Below are 16,820 nucleotides of genomic sequence, written 5' to 3'. Positions count from 1 at the left end.
TTTGCTGTTCCAGGTGTGAGCAGAACGACAAAATTACAATAAAAGAGGGAACTTCAGACTTGGATACGGAATGTGCAGAAGGAAACTCAAACATTTTAGTCATTGTACTTGTATTGGTACTCGCCATCGTTGGGGCTGTCATTGGGGCTGGTGTGTTCATTTATAAAAAATATAAAAAAAAAAAAGGCGTCGTATGAACCACCTTAAAGCAGATGTGTGTATTATTACAAATAATAAATATGTTATACATATTCAGTTTTTTTTTGTACATTTAATTTGTATCCTGACATTGTACCAATTTTGGAAGATTATTTATGTTGTCTTGTGTCTGTCGTCTGTTAATAAGTCTTGTCAGATCATTGTGGATTAAGTTTGGGAGTTTGTGTTCCATTCTTTTGGACATAATTGAGGTGTATAAACGATAGTCCACATTCAGAATAGAAATTAGTCTATATGAGGCACAGTCCAGTCACTCCTTCCCTTCTTTTGGTGTCAGGGATATGATGGCTTATTCTAGGAGGTTCTGAGTCTTCTTAAGTGTCCAGTTCAAAGTTGTTGAAAGCAAAGAAGTGTGTCTTTTAGAGCTGTATACCACTCTGAGGTGTGTCTTTAGAGCTTTATACCACTCTGAGGTGAACCCATCACTCCTGGAGATTTATTGGTCTATAATCTTTTAATTGCACCTTGTATTTCAGCAGCTATTTTTTATTTTGCTCTTCTGACTGAACAGGCAAATTGAGGGTGTCCGGAAAGAAAAGTATATCATCTCCTGGAATATTAGAAAAATGTTTTTATAGAAGGATTCAAATGCAGATTGAATTTGGTCTTGTTTGGTTAAGATTGCATTACTTTGCCGACCCAGTATTTTAAAAAATGTTCTTTAATCTTGTTGTTTACTAAGTTTCCAAGATAGTAATTTAGAAAATGTTATACATCTCATAATATCTTTGTTTGGCAAAGAGCATTTTCTGAACTCTTTTATGTGAGGTGAGGTCATCAGCGTGTGAGGCTAATGACCTCATATCACTGTGTGTCTTTTAGAGCTTTATACCACTCTGAGATATGTCTTTAGAGCTTTATACCACTCTGAGATATGTCTTTAGAGCTTTATACCACTCTGAGGTGTGTCTTTAGAGCTTTATACCACTCTGAGGTGTGTCTTTAGAGCTTTATACCACTCTGAGGTGTGTCTTTAGAGCTTCATACCACTCTGAGGTGTGTCTTTAGAGCTTTATACCACTCTGAGGTGTGTCTTTAAGAGCTTTATACCACTCTGAGGTGTGTCTTTAGAGCTTTATACCACTCTGAGGTGTGTCTTTAGAGCTTTATACCACTCTGAGGTGTGTCTTTAGAGCTTTATACCACTCTGAGGTGTGTCTTTAGAGCTTCATACCACTCTGAGGTGTGTCTTTAGAGCTTTATACCACTCTGAGGTGTTTCTTTAGAGCTTTATACCACTCTGAGGTGTGTCTTTAGAGCTTTATACCACTCTGAGGTGTGTCTTTAGAGCTTTATACCACTCTGAGGTGTGTCTTTAGAGCTTTATACCACTCTGAGGTGTGTCTTTAGAGCTTTATACCGCTCTGAGGTGTGTCTTTAGAGCTTTATACCACTCTGAGGTGTGTCTTTAGAGCTTTATACCACTCTGAGGTGAACCCATCACTCCTGGAGATTTATTGGTCTATAATCTTTTAATTGCACCTTGTATTTCAGCAGCTATTTTTTATTTTGCTCTTCTGACTTAACAGGCAAATTGAGGGTGTCCGGAAAGAAAAGTATATCATCTCCTGGAATATTAGAAAAATGCTTTTATAGAAGGATTCAAATGCAGATATATATCTTTGTTTGGCAAACAGCATTTTCTGAACTCTTTTATGTGAGGTGAGGTCATCAGCGTGTGAGGACTCCCCTTGCATGATTTACCTCCAGCTATTTTAGTTTCTCCTGCTAATTGAGCTCTTTCTCTGAAAACTGAAGGATTTTCAAGTTGAAAAAAGTCCATGACATGAAGGCAAAAATCACAATCAAATGTCTGTAGAAGTTGGTGTTCAGTCGGCTGAACACCAGCAGTTGTTTTGACATTGCGCTCAATGGAAAAAAGCTTTATCTGCCAAGGATTCTTTCACTGCAATTCCAAATGACTGGCTACTTGAGTAAAAGTACAGATACTAGTGCAAATAATTAGTCAAAGTAAAAAGTAAAAGCATTTCATACAGATTTTGAGAACTTTTAAAGTGGTAAATGTAGTCATTTTAATTCAGATTAACTTCATAGTGAATTGTGTATGTATATCTGTGTTTGCGCAAAGCTAGGGCCTTGCATGCATGTGCTAGAAAATAAGCAAAATATATTTTACCAAAATATTTCAGTCCAGTTAAAACATGTAGTGGAGTAGTATACTTGACCTCACATGTACGGAAGTAAAAGAATCCACAAGACCCACGTCCCAGCAGACCCACGTCCCAGCAGACCCACGTCCCAGCAGACCCACGTCCCAGCAGACCCACGTCCTAGCAGACCCACGTCCCAGCAGACCCACGTCCCAGCAGACCCATGTCCCAGCAGACCCACGTCCCAGCAGACCCACGTCCTAGCAGACCCACGTCCCAGCAGAACCACGTTGCAGGCATCGTACAGTATTTCTGAAGCTGAAGACATCTTGCATGGCCCAGCTTGTGTGTCCAACCACTGGAGAAGTAAGAAGGACAGAAGTGCAAAAATGTAACATTAAAGTAAATTTTTTTGCATATTCTGGTGACATTTTTTTATTTATGGATATTAATCATTCTATGCTGTTACTACTAGATCATTTATGGGTAGAAGAAATGCGAATAAAAAACGGTCCAACACTCTTAAACTTAACGACGTTTATGCTTCACTGAACGAAACCACGTTTCCAAACCTCTGGAGGGCGTACAGAAGATGCTGGTCTTGTTCTGCTCGACCTTCATATGAGACTAAACTTACACCAGACTTTGATGCACTGGCAAAACAGGGAGATCAACAACACTGTTTCCACTGTTCCCCGGTCAAATTTTAGAACCCAATGTGGCCCTCGAGTCAAAAAGTTTGAGGACCACTGATCTACTCCAACTGTTTATATCATCAAGATTTAAATTAATGTTGGACAATTGGGACGATCTGGACCAAGCTGTCGTTACAACAACAATAATACTAATGGCACAGTATGAGTAAATTTGTCTTCGATCTTAAGTTATTATCCAATTGAATCAATCCTTAATCGCTACTGTGTGAGGATATTTGTGTCGCCGCACAACCTAAACATCAGCACTGGATTATCAACAACACATCAAAACATCAACACATGTATAATTTATTTCATCAACCTTTACTTATTTACCCCAATCATTTATTTATCCCTTTTAACATTATATTATAACTCTTTTCACCACTCCTCTCAGCAATGATTATGTTGTCTTCACAGCGTTGATATGTTGTGATGTTTGGCTCCAGCGTTCTCCTCTGATATTCTCCATGTCCATTCCAGTTATTGTCCATGTCCATTGTCCCTTTTAACAGCATTTCAGCAGCGTCCTGGGAACAAAAATAACTGAACAGTATCTTGTATCTTGCAATCTTTTCATGTAAAAACATCCTCTAAAAAGTAATTTTATTTTTTTTTGTGAACAGAATATAGATATATATAAATAAGTGTGATAATATAATGGTTAACCAAATTTAATTTAAAAAAAAAAATAATGGACTGTATAAAACAAAAACAATAGAAAATAAATGTAAAAATGTATGTAATGTAATGTAATTTACTCCTCCCTTAAACCAGAACACTCCTTCTATGTGAGTGATAGGCTAACCATCATTCATGATCATGTGCATGCATCCCCTTTAAGGAACCATCACCATGAATGATAACTCCTGTTGAGTTAAGCTAATTGACTATTAACTAATTATAAACCCCTTTTCCATTTTAGTTGTTGATGTAATAGCCAATGTTATTGCTGTTATAATAGACAACTTCATCTTTGGTGTTGTCCTAGTTAATGTTGACATCAACGTTGACTCTCACTCACAGAGTCCTCTTGTACTTAATCATTAATGTAATGTAATCATTAATACAAATATTTCTAAAAAGCACCAATCTATAATTTTGTCTTCACCTATAATTTTCTAATGTAAAACGCCATTCCTAATTTCTTCTAATCTAAATATTTCTTCCATTATTATAGAGAATATATCTTCTCTGATTATTTCCTCTTCAGCATTTTCCCTTAATTCAAGATTTCCCCTTCTTAGTCACTACTAAATTTAGCTTCCTATTTGGTTTTGGACCCAGTTATCAAATCAACTTCGTCAGTGGAAGTTGCTTAAACCCTTAGTCTAGAGATTAATTTCTGTTGTAATGTCACCGCTCTTTTCCCCATTTCAGACTGATTTGTCTGCAATGTCTGTTGATAATTTCTCATCAAATGTACCATCATATCTTAACATCTGTTTGCATCTCGTTCTATTTATTTATTCTAGCTATTGCTATTTATTTTCCCAATTTTTTCTTGCAGTATGGTAACTTCTTCTGAGACTTTGTCTCTTTATGGCACATTTCTTGATTCAGTGAATAATTATCATGTCATCCTTGTCTTTAAATGATCGTCCTTTATAAATCTTGTTAAACTTCAGCCAAATTTTCTCCCAGAATTTTCTTCAAAATTTTAGACTCTGTTTTAGTCCCATGGGCAGTCTTTCATCAATTGTAATCTTCATGAATCACTCCTCCCTCTCGGATCTTCAGGCATCTCTTAAACCTCAAACACCAGGCCCCTGTAAGGGTTTACCAGGCCTCTCTGTCATTGGGCCGGTCCGTTGTATCTTCCTCCGAACCCGCTTCTGAAACCTCCTCTGAAGTCTCCTCTGAAGCTTCCTCTTTCTTTCCTGCACTCACGGACGTAATGGCCAAGCCGTCCGCAATTGTAACATTCTGCTGAAGATTTCTGTTGATTCTGGTTGAACCTTCCTCTATTTCCTTTATTGAAATTACCTCTGTTGTAGTTTTCTCGGCCTCTATCTCCCCAAGATTGTTGCTGGTTAAAGGCTGGTTTGGTGAAGACAGTCTGTGGTCTCCATGACCCTGTCTGTGGTGGCAGGTTCTGAACCTGGGTTCAGAACCTGGGTTTGGTTGTGTTTGAGGCAATGGCTGGTTCACTTGAGGATGATTTTGTATCACCATCGCTTGTCTCTTTTCTTTCTTCTTAGTGTCAACCAAATGCACTTGATCTAGCTTTTCCATCACCTCTTGGTCTTGTACCTTTTTCCGATATAGCTCCACGTGATGAGCTATGTGGTCTGAATAACCACTATTTGTCATGCTTCCAAGGCCAACCACTTTTGCCAGTTTATTTTTTACTGATATCGGCAAGCCTTTTTGAATTTTAGCTCGCAGAATTGATTTCTCCATTTGATTCAACTCTGGATTGTTGCCTGTGACATTTCTCCACACCTGATGAGCTTTTGATACGAATGCTCTTGGATTCTCTTCCTGCCCAAGTGGTTGAAGAATGATCTTGTCTGGATGAACGTTTGTTGGAAACATCTCACACATTGCTCTCCACATTGCTCCTTTACAAGCAACGAACAGCTCTGCGTCGTACACTGCTGTATTCGCATATTGGTTCAGTCCTGCTTTGGTCAACACTTCTTGCATCCCTGCCATGCCAAGAATAGTTGCTAGTAGTCTCTTCATATCTCCCATTGCAGCTTGTGTCCCCACTAGCATCTCCTCCAGTTTAGCTATCCAGGGGTGTGCCCCCTCTTGAAGTATGGGCAGCTTTTCCATCAAATCCGACATATCGACATTTTGCCATGGTTTGTATTCCAAATTTTGTCCTTTTATTATTATTGGGCACATCTTCTGGTTTATTCCCTTTGTCACTGTTCTGTCGCGCAGTTCATAATGTGAAGGCTCTGAGAACGAAAGTCGATGTTTACTAGATGCTTTCGGACTGTTCTCCATATTTATCCAGGATGTTGAATCAGAATCATCACTCTGATCTTGAGTCTCTTCATTTGAATCCGATCCATCTTCTGACTCTTCATCGCTGTCTTCTGTTCCAGTGTCATTGTTCTCCTTTTGTGTTTTGTATGTCACCTTTAATGACTTCTTTCCTTTCTTCTCCACGGCAGCCAAAACTCTCTTCACAGCTGGATCGTATTCATTTACTGCTCCTTCTTCTTCATCACTTTTGTCATTTTTGGTGGACAATTTTCTTTGTCCCACGGTTTTTGAGCTTGTCTTTTTCTTCTTCTTTTTGTTTTTGAGTTTTGGATACATTGTTACAGTTGTTGTAGCTTTACCAGTCTCTATTACTTGTTCATTTTCATCTTCAATTTTGTATCTTCCATCTTGAGTCATCACTGGAAGCTGTGGATATTCTTTTGCAATATCCTTTAATTTCTTGTAAGGTGGAGGCATCTTCACTGTTGCCTGCGTATATGAGGATGATCTATTGATCTCTTCCATCAGCTTGTCCACTTTTGGCTTATCCTTCTCCATTTCCATCTTTATTTTCTCCCGTTTCTCTTTGTTGTTCTTTAGCCATTTCTCTCCTTCGTTTTCGAACAATTGCATCACTCCCAATTCGATTCTTCTCTTCTCTTTGCGTCTTCGTCCAATTCTTCCTTTCTTCTGGTCGACTCTGTATGTTGTAAGATAAGATAAGATAAGATAAGATAAGATAAGATATTCCTTTACTGTCCCACATGGGGAAATTTCATTGGTGCAACGCAGGTAGATACAGAGGTAGATACAGAAGAACAGATCACTTATAGGAAGTCTGAAAAATACGTAATCAATACTTGTAGTATTTTGATTACGTCCACATTCAGAGTTCCTTCAACAAGAGGGTTGTTTTTCAGCACCAATCCCACTGGAGTGATCAGTCTTGATGTCGCCATTATGCTATATTTTTTAATTATTTTATTTTGATTTATTTTATTTTATTAAATTAATTTACTCCAACGTAGTGTTTTCTCTAACACTTCCCAAGTTATTTAGCTGCTTGGTAAAAACTTCAAAGACCGTTTGCCAACCTCAGCGGATGTGAAAGAAATTGGTGTCCAATGTCAATCAAAAATCAACATTATAACTAAAGAGTAGAAATAAATCCAATGTCTATCAAAAAACAGTTATTTTTATCTAACTAAAGAGTAACAATAAACAATTTCAAAATTATACCTTATCCAATTAACCTTAAGATATGAGAAAATCAAAGCTATATTTTTATTCAATTGAAGTTAAATCTCAGCAAAATCTCAGGATATGCAGTGGACCAACTAGAAATGTAAAATTCTTAATTGTAGAAATATGTCTTATCTTATGGACAACACCAAAAATCAGAAATCAGTTCAAAGTTATTTTCTATCTGACTTAACAATACACAATTCCAAATTGTACCTCATTCGATTCAAATTAGGATATTGTGACACTGGTTATTCAAATTAGGATATAATAGGACCAACTTAATTCAAAAACTTAACTCACAATGGATCACACCAGTGCAACAGTTCTCAATTGTAAAGATACGCCTTATCTTATGTAGTTATGTGTAACCCCCAACGATCAGTCATTGCCAAGTTTTTGCATAACAGAAGTATGTGATTATAAATGTGTAATTACACAGTGTTTTTTAATGCAAGAGTTTGTGAATAGAAACAAACTGGCCTTTTCCAAGGTCTTCTCCTCCAGTTGACTGCTTGGTTTCGTCAAACTGTTCCGCTTCGTTTCCTGTTTCCTTCTGTCACACTCCGATCTCGTATGTTGTCCCAATAACAGAAAAGAAAAAACAGTGATTAGTTCACATTAATCCTTTGCCAATTCAGGTTATTTCAAACAGTTACCATAACATCATTTTCATCATGAATAATTTTCTTAATCATCCAATAAGGTATCTTATTTTTGTGATACCATTCATTCATTTTTTCTATTTTCTCGTTAATTAACGTCTTTTGATTTCCAACTTCCTCTCTTTTATTATTAATCCTATAATAATAAATTGAGTACAGCCTGTGATAAACAAACGGTTTTCTTTCTCTCCCCTGTTTCGCCCTGTTCTGCCTCACACACATGTAGGAGGAGCCAATAGCTCCGCCCCCAATAGAGTTCCTCTGCTCAGTCTTCTTCCGGTCCACTGTCTGAGCACTTCCGCTGTTTTCTCTCCGCTCTGTCTTTCTTCACACCCTGTAGGAGGAGCTAAACTCCGCCCCCGATTTTCTAAAAGCTGTCTCAAACGCGGTCCAGTTGTCCCCCTTGAAACATCTCTTAACAGCCTCCACAGAACGAAGAAAATGAAATAAAAATGACCAACAAAAACGACTCTACACTCCGGATCAGCACTCACACAAAGACAACATCTGCTGCTCAACTTAAAGTAAATTTCTTTTTTACTCAAAGTTAAACTTCAACGTTTCTTCAAACTTGGAAAGACTATCTCTGTCCTTTGTCAGACCGCACCCTGAAAACACTCCGCAAACAACGAAAAAACGCACGAAGACAAAATAACCTTCAAGTTCCAGCCTCAAAGATAACTAACCAACACTCTCTGGATTCACACACACAAAGACAAACAAGATAGCTATGTCTTATAACCAAAAACCCGCAAAATCCCACATAAAAACCAACAAACAAACAACAAACTCAAGTAACGTAAAACTTTTTGCATGCTTTTTAATCTAAACTTTAAACTTAAACGTTTCTTCAAACTTGAAAAAACTATAAACCTTTTTACTCTTTTTAACACACTATAACATAATTTCCCCACTCTGCTCCTTTCCTCTCTCTCCTTCCCCTCTCCGCAGCATGCATTTACGCACACACACTACAAGAGAGCAAACGGAGAGCGAGGGAGGGGCAGATGGCTTTAATGAAGCCTGCGTAAATTCAGCCTGGAAGACCTAACTCCATCCATCTACATCAAGGCCTCCGTGGAAGGACCCCTCTCCCCAGCGCCATCATCGCACTCAAGCGGCGTCCGCCTGTCCGTCTGTGAGAGTCAGATCCCTCACTTCACCATGGACTCTCCCAGGTTTCTGCGCTTATCCCAAAGAGGTTATGCAGTTTTTCCTGGCCAAAGAAGTAGGGTGAAAGGTCAGGGGGCGTCTGTACCATGGCCCTCGCACCTGCTCCTCATCCCCAATCAACGCTCTCAAGTGACTCCTCCCCGCTCCAATCGGCACAAGGCGGCCACATTTAAGCCCTCAGGCAGATGGCTCGGCCGCTCAAACCGTACTGCGACCCACCACCTCCCCAGCTCCTCCTCTACATTCCCCTCATCCTCTGCCTTCTCTCCACATCTACCACCACCAGTCTCCAGGCTCCGAGGGTAGACATCTAATACAAATAGATCATGGAGTGCCCACGATTGCAACGTCTTCCGCCGGGGTCTGAGCGCCAAATAACTCTCGAATAAAGCTTGCTCAACAGTCCATTCTCGTGGTCTCTTTGTCTCTCCAGGGTGAATTGCTCTTCAAAGACAAACTTTAACCTCCATCTTCTAAATCTGGTTCCGAAATGCTTCTTGGAAACGCATAACATCACCTAACCACCCGTTATACGTCTCCTCAGCATCCTCCTTCAATTCATTTTTTCAATTTAACTAACAAAACTTCATTTCAACTTTAAACTTAAACCTTTATTGTCTAAAATCTGGTTCCAAAATACTTCTTGGCAGACGTATCATCACCTAGGTACCACAAATTGACAACTTAAAACTGTGGCCACAGACTTTTTTTGTCTATACTTCTCCTGTGGATATTGATCAAATTATTGTCAAGTCTGTGTCCTACTTATCATGAGTCAAGACGATCTTGCTGCATATGGGTCACAATGAACTATTCTGTGTATTTTAACTATTCTGTGTATTTTCTAATCATCTGTGGACTAGTCTAAACAATCTTAAAGCGGACGTCATAGCGAAGGTCAGGCCATGTTTATCAGACCCAAGCAACAGCAATATAAAACACAGCTAAATCTTGTGAAGAGCCGAATCTCAGCTGCAAGACGAACAACATGCCGCTGTTTTGCCTGTTTCTCCCTGTTTTCATCAAATAAAGAACTTGAGAACGATCTTCGCCTCTCGCAGTCTGTATAGACTAAACTTCGACACTCCTCAGTATCCTCCTTCCATTTATTTATACCAATTCAACACATTTGAGACGCGTTCCCCTTCTCCACACACCTCACAGAACATCTCCCGCACACCAGTTCTTTTCGGGACAGGCATGTAGGACAACAGCACTCACACAGCATCAAACCAAAGGTCGAAAGGTAAAAACTCACCCTAGGCCAATGATTTTCTGCTGATTAGAAGCTTAGATCCAGTCTGCAAATCCGTCCTGATTTCGTGGCGCCATTTGAGGTGACTCGATTGACGTTCCCATGGGGTGGTGTGTGGCAAGAAGAAGTCGCGGACACTGACTCTTGTACTTTCAAAGGTGTTTATTACAGAAATCGCCGTGTCAGATCACAGGACAGAAAACAGCCCCGGGTCTCCAGATGATCAGAAGAACCCCGTCTCTGGGCGTACCTCGCCTTTTATATGTCTACTTACACAAAGACCTCTAAATAATAACTTGACAGCTATGATATCATCCATGTACAAACGGTTTAGCCAATAAGAGAACAAGATGTAAAGAATATCCATATTTGGGTAAGACCAGAGGAAAGTTACAGAAATGAGATCATACGTATGTACAGATGTTCAAACATATATTTCCTTCCTCGGCTTATCGCTTCGCCTGTTGCTCGTCCTAGTCATAAATTAACACAGGCGCCGCTGTCACACCACAGACTGTAGAATAGTTAAACAAACCAAGGGGGATACAGAGAACAAAATGTACGAGGTCAGATACTTCAGACGGAAATCTGAAGAGAAGAGAGATGATCGTCCTAATAAACAAGCGCACGTGTACAGCGGGGCTGTTACCATTACGAGGTTTGATGGGAGGCGGCCTCTTGGAAACAACTCTGCACAGTGGCAAAGGCGGTTAGCGCTGTTGCCTCCCAAGAAGGAGATCATGGGTTTGATTCCCGGACCAGACCCACATCACATGATCTCTCTGGGTGGAGTCTGCATGTCCTCCCCGTGTTACCGTGGCGTCTCTCCGGGTTCTCCAGCTCCTCCCACCATCCAAAGACATGCATGTGTGAGGCAAAATTGGTGACTCTAAATTGGCCCTAGTGAATGAATGTGAGAGTGAATGACTGCCTGTAATGTCTATGTTTCTGCCTAAGGCCCAAAGTCACTGGAATAGGCTCCAGTCACCCGTGACCCCGAAAGGGAACAGGCGGTAGAAAATGGGTGGAATTTTTTTTTTGTACATTTAATTTGTATTCAGACATTGGGCAGGTTTTTGAAGAAGATGTGGGCAAATGGTTCCAAATACGAAGCTAACTGGAGAGATGTTTGACCATTGTAAAGATTTGTATATTTGAAAATAGTTTTGCACTTTATATAAATAAGGCCCACTAGCAAAATCAAAAGCTTTCTCTGCATTCAAATTAATTGTTAATCCAGCTTTGTTGTATTATTTTTGTATGATGAGTCATTATGTGTAAGGATCTTACGTTTGTCATCTATGAATAAATCCTGTCTGATCATTGTGGATTAAATTGGGAGTATTTGTTCCATTCTTTTGGACAGAATTGAAGTGTATACAGTATACTGATGTAGTGGTGTGGCGTCGAGCGCCACTGCATTTTATCCAATCAGCTGTAGGGGGCGCACTATAAAATGGGTCCGCTTTCCCTTACCTGACCTCTCCCCTCTCTGACGTCACATCCGCCGTGCAGCGCTCGTTGCTAGTAGCAGAATAGTGCGAAGTTGTGATGCGCCGTGTTGGAGCGTCAAGCCTGCGGTTGCAAGGCGTAAAGCCAGCTGAGAGGGCATTTCGAAAGAGGAAAAACACGTCCGAAATGCCCTCTCAGCCTTTGGTTACCCCGTTTAGGCCCTCAACAGAGTGAAGAGTACCAAGAAGCAAGACAAAAGGGAAACTGAACAGAGAAGGAAGTCTCTGGCCTGTCGGAAAAACTGCAGAGAATTTTTAGACAACACAAAGTCCCTCTTTATTTTAAACCAGGAAACACTTTAAGACAAAAACTGGTTCACCCTAAGGACAAGTTGCCGACTCAAAAACAGAGCAATGTAGTTTATTCGATCCAATGCAGTGAAGAAAGTTGTAAAGAACGTTACATAGGTGAGACTAAACAGCCTCTACACAAGAGGCTCTATCAGCACAGAAGAAATACAAGTTCAGGACCATAGAGCGCCGTGCATCTCCATCTTGAAGCCTCTAATCACTCGTTTGAAGATGGTGAGGTGAAGGTTTTAAGCAGGGAGAAAAGATGGTTTGAAAGAGGAGTTAAGGAAACTATTTTTGTTAAAAAAGAAAAACCTTCTTTAAACAGGAATGGAGGGCTAAAATTCAATCTTCCTGTAGTCTACAATGGTATACTGAACCCCTGGAGAGGTAGAGGACCAGGACCAGGACATTTAGATGCTAATCAGGTACTCAGGGTGGGTGAGCCAGGGTCTCACAAAGACAAAGGGGGTACTAATAGCCCATTAAAGGTTTGAATAGTCTAGCTCAGTAGACACAAAGAGGGTAAGTTTCTGTTGAAACAAACAACTCTTTCCACTTCAGAAAGGCTCCTCCCAATGGGCTGGACTTACCACAGAATAGTACAAATATCGGAGTTCTCGACCTAAATTCTTTTATTGACAATGACTCTTGGATGAGAGTTGAAACGTCTAATTTTTCTAACTTAGTCCGGATGACTACAACTGAAGCTTTTTCTACAATGGAACACGCCTGGATGAATGAGGGATTACACCGACATATTGTGTGTAATGTGTTTATCTGTACTCAGAGCCCCGGCGCTGCCGCCTCCCCTTTTTCTCTGGACCGCTTTTTCTTTTGGACCGCCTTCTGCACCGTGTTACAGACACCTTTTGTTTGGACCGTGTTACGGACAGCTTTCTCTGGACCGTATCGCGAACAATCGCTGTCTGTACATCATCACTGTGGCTGCGGGTCGGCTGCAGTTGGCCAAACTTTTGGAACAGGAATGGGATTGAATGTGTGACTCATGTGAATCAATTGATTTAAATCATTGCAATTATAAATAAATTAATATAGTAAATCTATGCCTCAGTACTATCAATTTTGCTCACCTGTGCGCCTTATTTTAGCCTATCCATTTTAGGTCCTGAGCCTTCTCTCAGGTGGCGTTGTTGGTTTTTAATTATTATAGTTTACGAGTACAATTGTCCTAGCATTAACCCTCGCCTGCCACACTGAGTTTAGAGAAACGTTTTTGTAGAAGGATTCAAATGATTGAATTTGATCTTGTTTGGTTAAAGTTATTATACTGCATAAGATTCCCGGTCTTGCACCTCTAAGTGCCTCTGTACTGTCGCAAAACGCAAATATGCTAACACTGCGAGTGTGCGTGTGTTTGAATCAGTCGACCTGTGGCCACTGGTGGAGGTTCACAAGAAAACAAAAAGGAGATAAAAAACTTTTTCTTGTCATACCAGCTAGGTATGTGGTTCTGTATGCAGTTTTTTGTACATTTTGTCCGGGCTTTATGTATAGTAAAACTAAAAACGCCCAATAACCATATTGAGCACACGAGCATGAATGATAATGGACAATAGCATTCATTGCCAAAATCAGATGTTATCCCGTCTGAAGAGTCCCCTTCAGTCAGAGGGAGAAGAAGGAAGAGGGGGTAGGTGCAGGGGCAGGGAGATGTGAACTCCTGACGACTGCCCTGGAGAGTACCACGATGGACGTACACATCCGAGATGCAGAGGTTTTTCTGTGTGGAACAACATCTTGCAGTTGATGACGACCCAGGACCTGGTGTAGAACAGCGTGCAAACCGGCATACAGCTTAGATATTCCATGCTGCTGTGTTTGGAGAACAACGGTAACTTATCCAGACACGATGGGACAGTACACACAAGTGAGACTTCTTCTTTGACTCCACTGAATAAAACTTTTGATTAATCCAAAGTCGTATTTCTTATTACTTTCATAAATGTCACTGCAAAGTGTATTGCTAAAATTAATGTCCAGTATTATACACCCCAATCACTTACAAGGCATAATCTTACGAATACAACAGGATATTTTACTAGACATGAAACTTTATTTTTTTTAAAAGAGCCTTAAAAATGCAGTCTTCTGTATGTGGGCCCACTGCTCCCCTTGTCTTGTGCCATGCTGTGGGTACCTCAGAAGTCCAAAAGTCCAAGACCCCTGGGATCATCCTCCCTAAGGCTTCTTCTTCACAGAATCAATCAATCAACCTTTATTTATAGAACCCTTTACAACACTCTACGTGACCAAAGAGCTTCACAATAAAATCAAGGCAGTACAAAACATAAAACTAAGTAAAAACAAACTGGACAAAATAAAGTGTAATTACATTGTGTTAAAAGCCAGTCTGAATAAATAAGTTTTTAGCCTTGATTTAAAAAGGTTAAAATCTGTCATGGTGCGCATGTCGGGGGGCTCATGTCGGGGGGCTCATGTCGGGGGCTCATGTCGGGGGCTCATGTCAGGGGGCTCATGTCGGGGGCTCATGTCAGGGGGCTCATGTCGGGGGGCTCATGTCGGGGGGCTCATGTCGGGGGCTCATGTCGGGGGCTCATGTCGGGGGCTCATGTCAGGGGCTCATGTCAGGGGCTCATGTCGGGGGCTCATGTCAGGGGCTCATGTCAGGGGGCTCATGTCGGGGGCTCATGTCTGGGGCTCATGTCAGGGGGCTCATGTCGGGGGCTCATGTCAGGGGGCTCATGTCAGGGGGCTCATGTCAGGGGGCTCATGTCGGGGGCTCATGTCGGGGGCTCATGTCAGGGGGCTCATGTCAGGGGGCTCATGTCGGGGGGCTCATGTCGGGGGCTCATGTCGGGGGCTCATGCCGGGGGGCTCATGTCAGGGGGCTCAAGTCGGGGGCCTCATGTCGGGGGCTCATGTCGGGGGGTTCATGTCGGGGGGCTCATGTCGGGGGCTCATGTCGGGGGGTTCATGTCAGGGGGCTCATGTCGGGGGCTCATGTCGGGGGGTTCCTGTCGGGGGGCTCATGTCGGGGGCTCATGTCGGGGGGTTCATGTCAGGGGGCTCATGTCGGGGGGTTCATGTCAGGGGGTTCATGTCAGGGGGCTCATGTCGGGGGCTCATGTCGGGGGGTTCCTGTCGGGGGGCTCATGTCGGGGGCTCATGTCGGGGGGTTCATGTCAGGGGGCTCATGTCGGGGGGTTCATGTCAGGGGGCTCATGTCGGGGGGCTCATGTCGGGGGTTCATGTCGGGGGGTTCATGTCAGGGGGCTCATGTCGGGGGGTTCATGTCAGGGGGCTCATGTCGGGGGCTCATGTCGGGGGCTCATGTCGGGGGGTTCCTGTCGGGGGGCTCATGTCGGGGGCTCATGTCGGGGGCTCATGTCGGGGGGGCTCATGTTTCAGAGTCTGGGACCAGCAACAGAGAAGGCTCAGTCCCCCCAGTGTTTAAGTCTGACTCTGGGGACGTCCAGTAGAAGTAGATTTTTTTTTTAATCTTAGAGCCCTGCTTGGGTTTCGGACAGAAACTCAGCCAGATAAGGTGGTGCCAGGCAGTTTAGAGCTTTGAAAACAAAAAAGTAAAATTTTGAATTGATGACGTCTGGTTTGTTGGTTAGAAAATGCGCTTTCAACGTTTTGTTCGAGCTGAAGGCGACTGAGGGCGACTGAGGGCGACTGAGAGACACAGATATAAAGTGCATTGCAATAGTCTATTCTTGAGCTGATGAAAGAGTGGATAGTCCTTTCAAGGACTTTCACGATTCAAAATGTAAAATTATTATCAGAAACGATCGGTTTTATCACGGAAGACAAGTTATCGAAATGAGACAGTTCTGGAGCTCAAGAATGTGACTCTACGTCTTGGCCTCCTTCAAAGCATACACACTCCAGTTTATTGACTTTACATTGTAGTACCATTTGTACCTGCAAAATAAATTGAATTTTGTTGCTGGACATTATATTTCTACATTAGAAAAGAAAGTTCAAAATATTATTTTTTTTGTCCATCTTTGTTGCGTGCAAGACCTCGGCCGTTATGGTAGTTGTAGTCTATAGCTGCAGTTGTAAACTTTGGGGCTGTAGGCATAGTGCTTTACAGCATACATGAGTATGTGATTCTGAAGGCTCTCCAAATCAGAGGTTATTCTGGGAAAAGTGGTGGAAACTTAGAGTAATTTGAAACAAAATATAATGTCTAACCTGAATAACGTACCTACATGTGAGAAGTAAGAGCTGCAGAAGTGAGGTCCTACACAGTCCCACCCGGATTAACCCACCTCTTAGTACCATCATTATGATGCCATAGCTCTAGACACTATACATTTAGACAGAAACGCAGTTTGACCAGGCGTTGCGTCGTCTTGAAATCGACATTTCTATTCAGATGATGCAGGGGAAGAGTACAATACAGTACAGTTCAACTAAGTTCAATATGCTTGCCCGCTCTGTTGCGGTGCCCTCGCTGCGTTGCCCGCGTTGTTGCCCTGCTCTCCGTCGTTGCCCTGCGCGCGCGTTTTTTGCAACACAACACATGATGGCTGAATATGATTGGATAAAAGATCCACCATAAAGACCAGCCCTCCAAATCTCAACCTGGGGCAGAAGCAGTGCAACCAAGAGGAAAGCCATGAAATGAAGAGTATAACTCTTACTCTGGGGAATCATCTAATGCATATTTGTGGGAAAATATATATATATGTATGTATATGTATATGTATATGTATGTATAT

The 16,820-nt window shown here is 41.7% G+C and overlaps 1 protein-coding gene across 2 annotated transcripts in view; it reads left to right on the top strand.

The window, feature by feature from the left end:
* LOC140362427 (tumor necrosis factor receptor superfamily member 14-like) overlaps positions 1 to 10,071 on the top strand; it is a 29,404-nt gene extending 19,333 nt beyond the window's left edge. The window contains exon 7 of one of the 2 annotated variants that reach the window (XM_072448534.1): positions 8,824 to 10,071. In XM_072448534.1, coding sequence (XP_072304635.1) covers positions 8,824 to 8,923 — 100 coding nt within the window. In that variant the 3' untranslated portion in view covers positions 8,924 to 10,071. Of the gene's footprint in view, positions 1 to 13; positions 214 to 8,823 lie in introns of those variants that run through there. The other variant, XM_072448533.1, reaches the window with a different exon arrangement.
* The last annotated feature ends 6,749 nt before the right edge of the window (positions 10,072 to 16,820 follow it).

This window comes from Eucyclogobius newberryi, unplaced genomic scaffold, assembly GCF_026437365.1.
Source record: "Eucyclogobius newberryi isolate DKJ021-1_F unplaced genomic scaffold, fEucNew1.0.hap1 SCAF_17, whole genome shotgun sequence".
Lineage (NCBI taxonomy): Eukaryota > Metazoa > Chordata > Actinopteri > Gobiiformes > Gobiidae > Eucyclogobius > Eucyclogobius newberryi.
The sequence above is the reverse complement of the archived record's forward strand: the minus strand, read 5'-3'. Positions and strand labels throughout refer to the sequence as shown.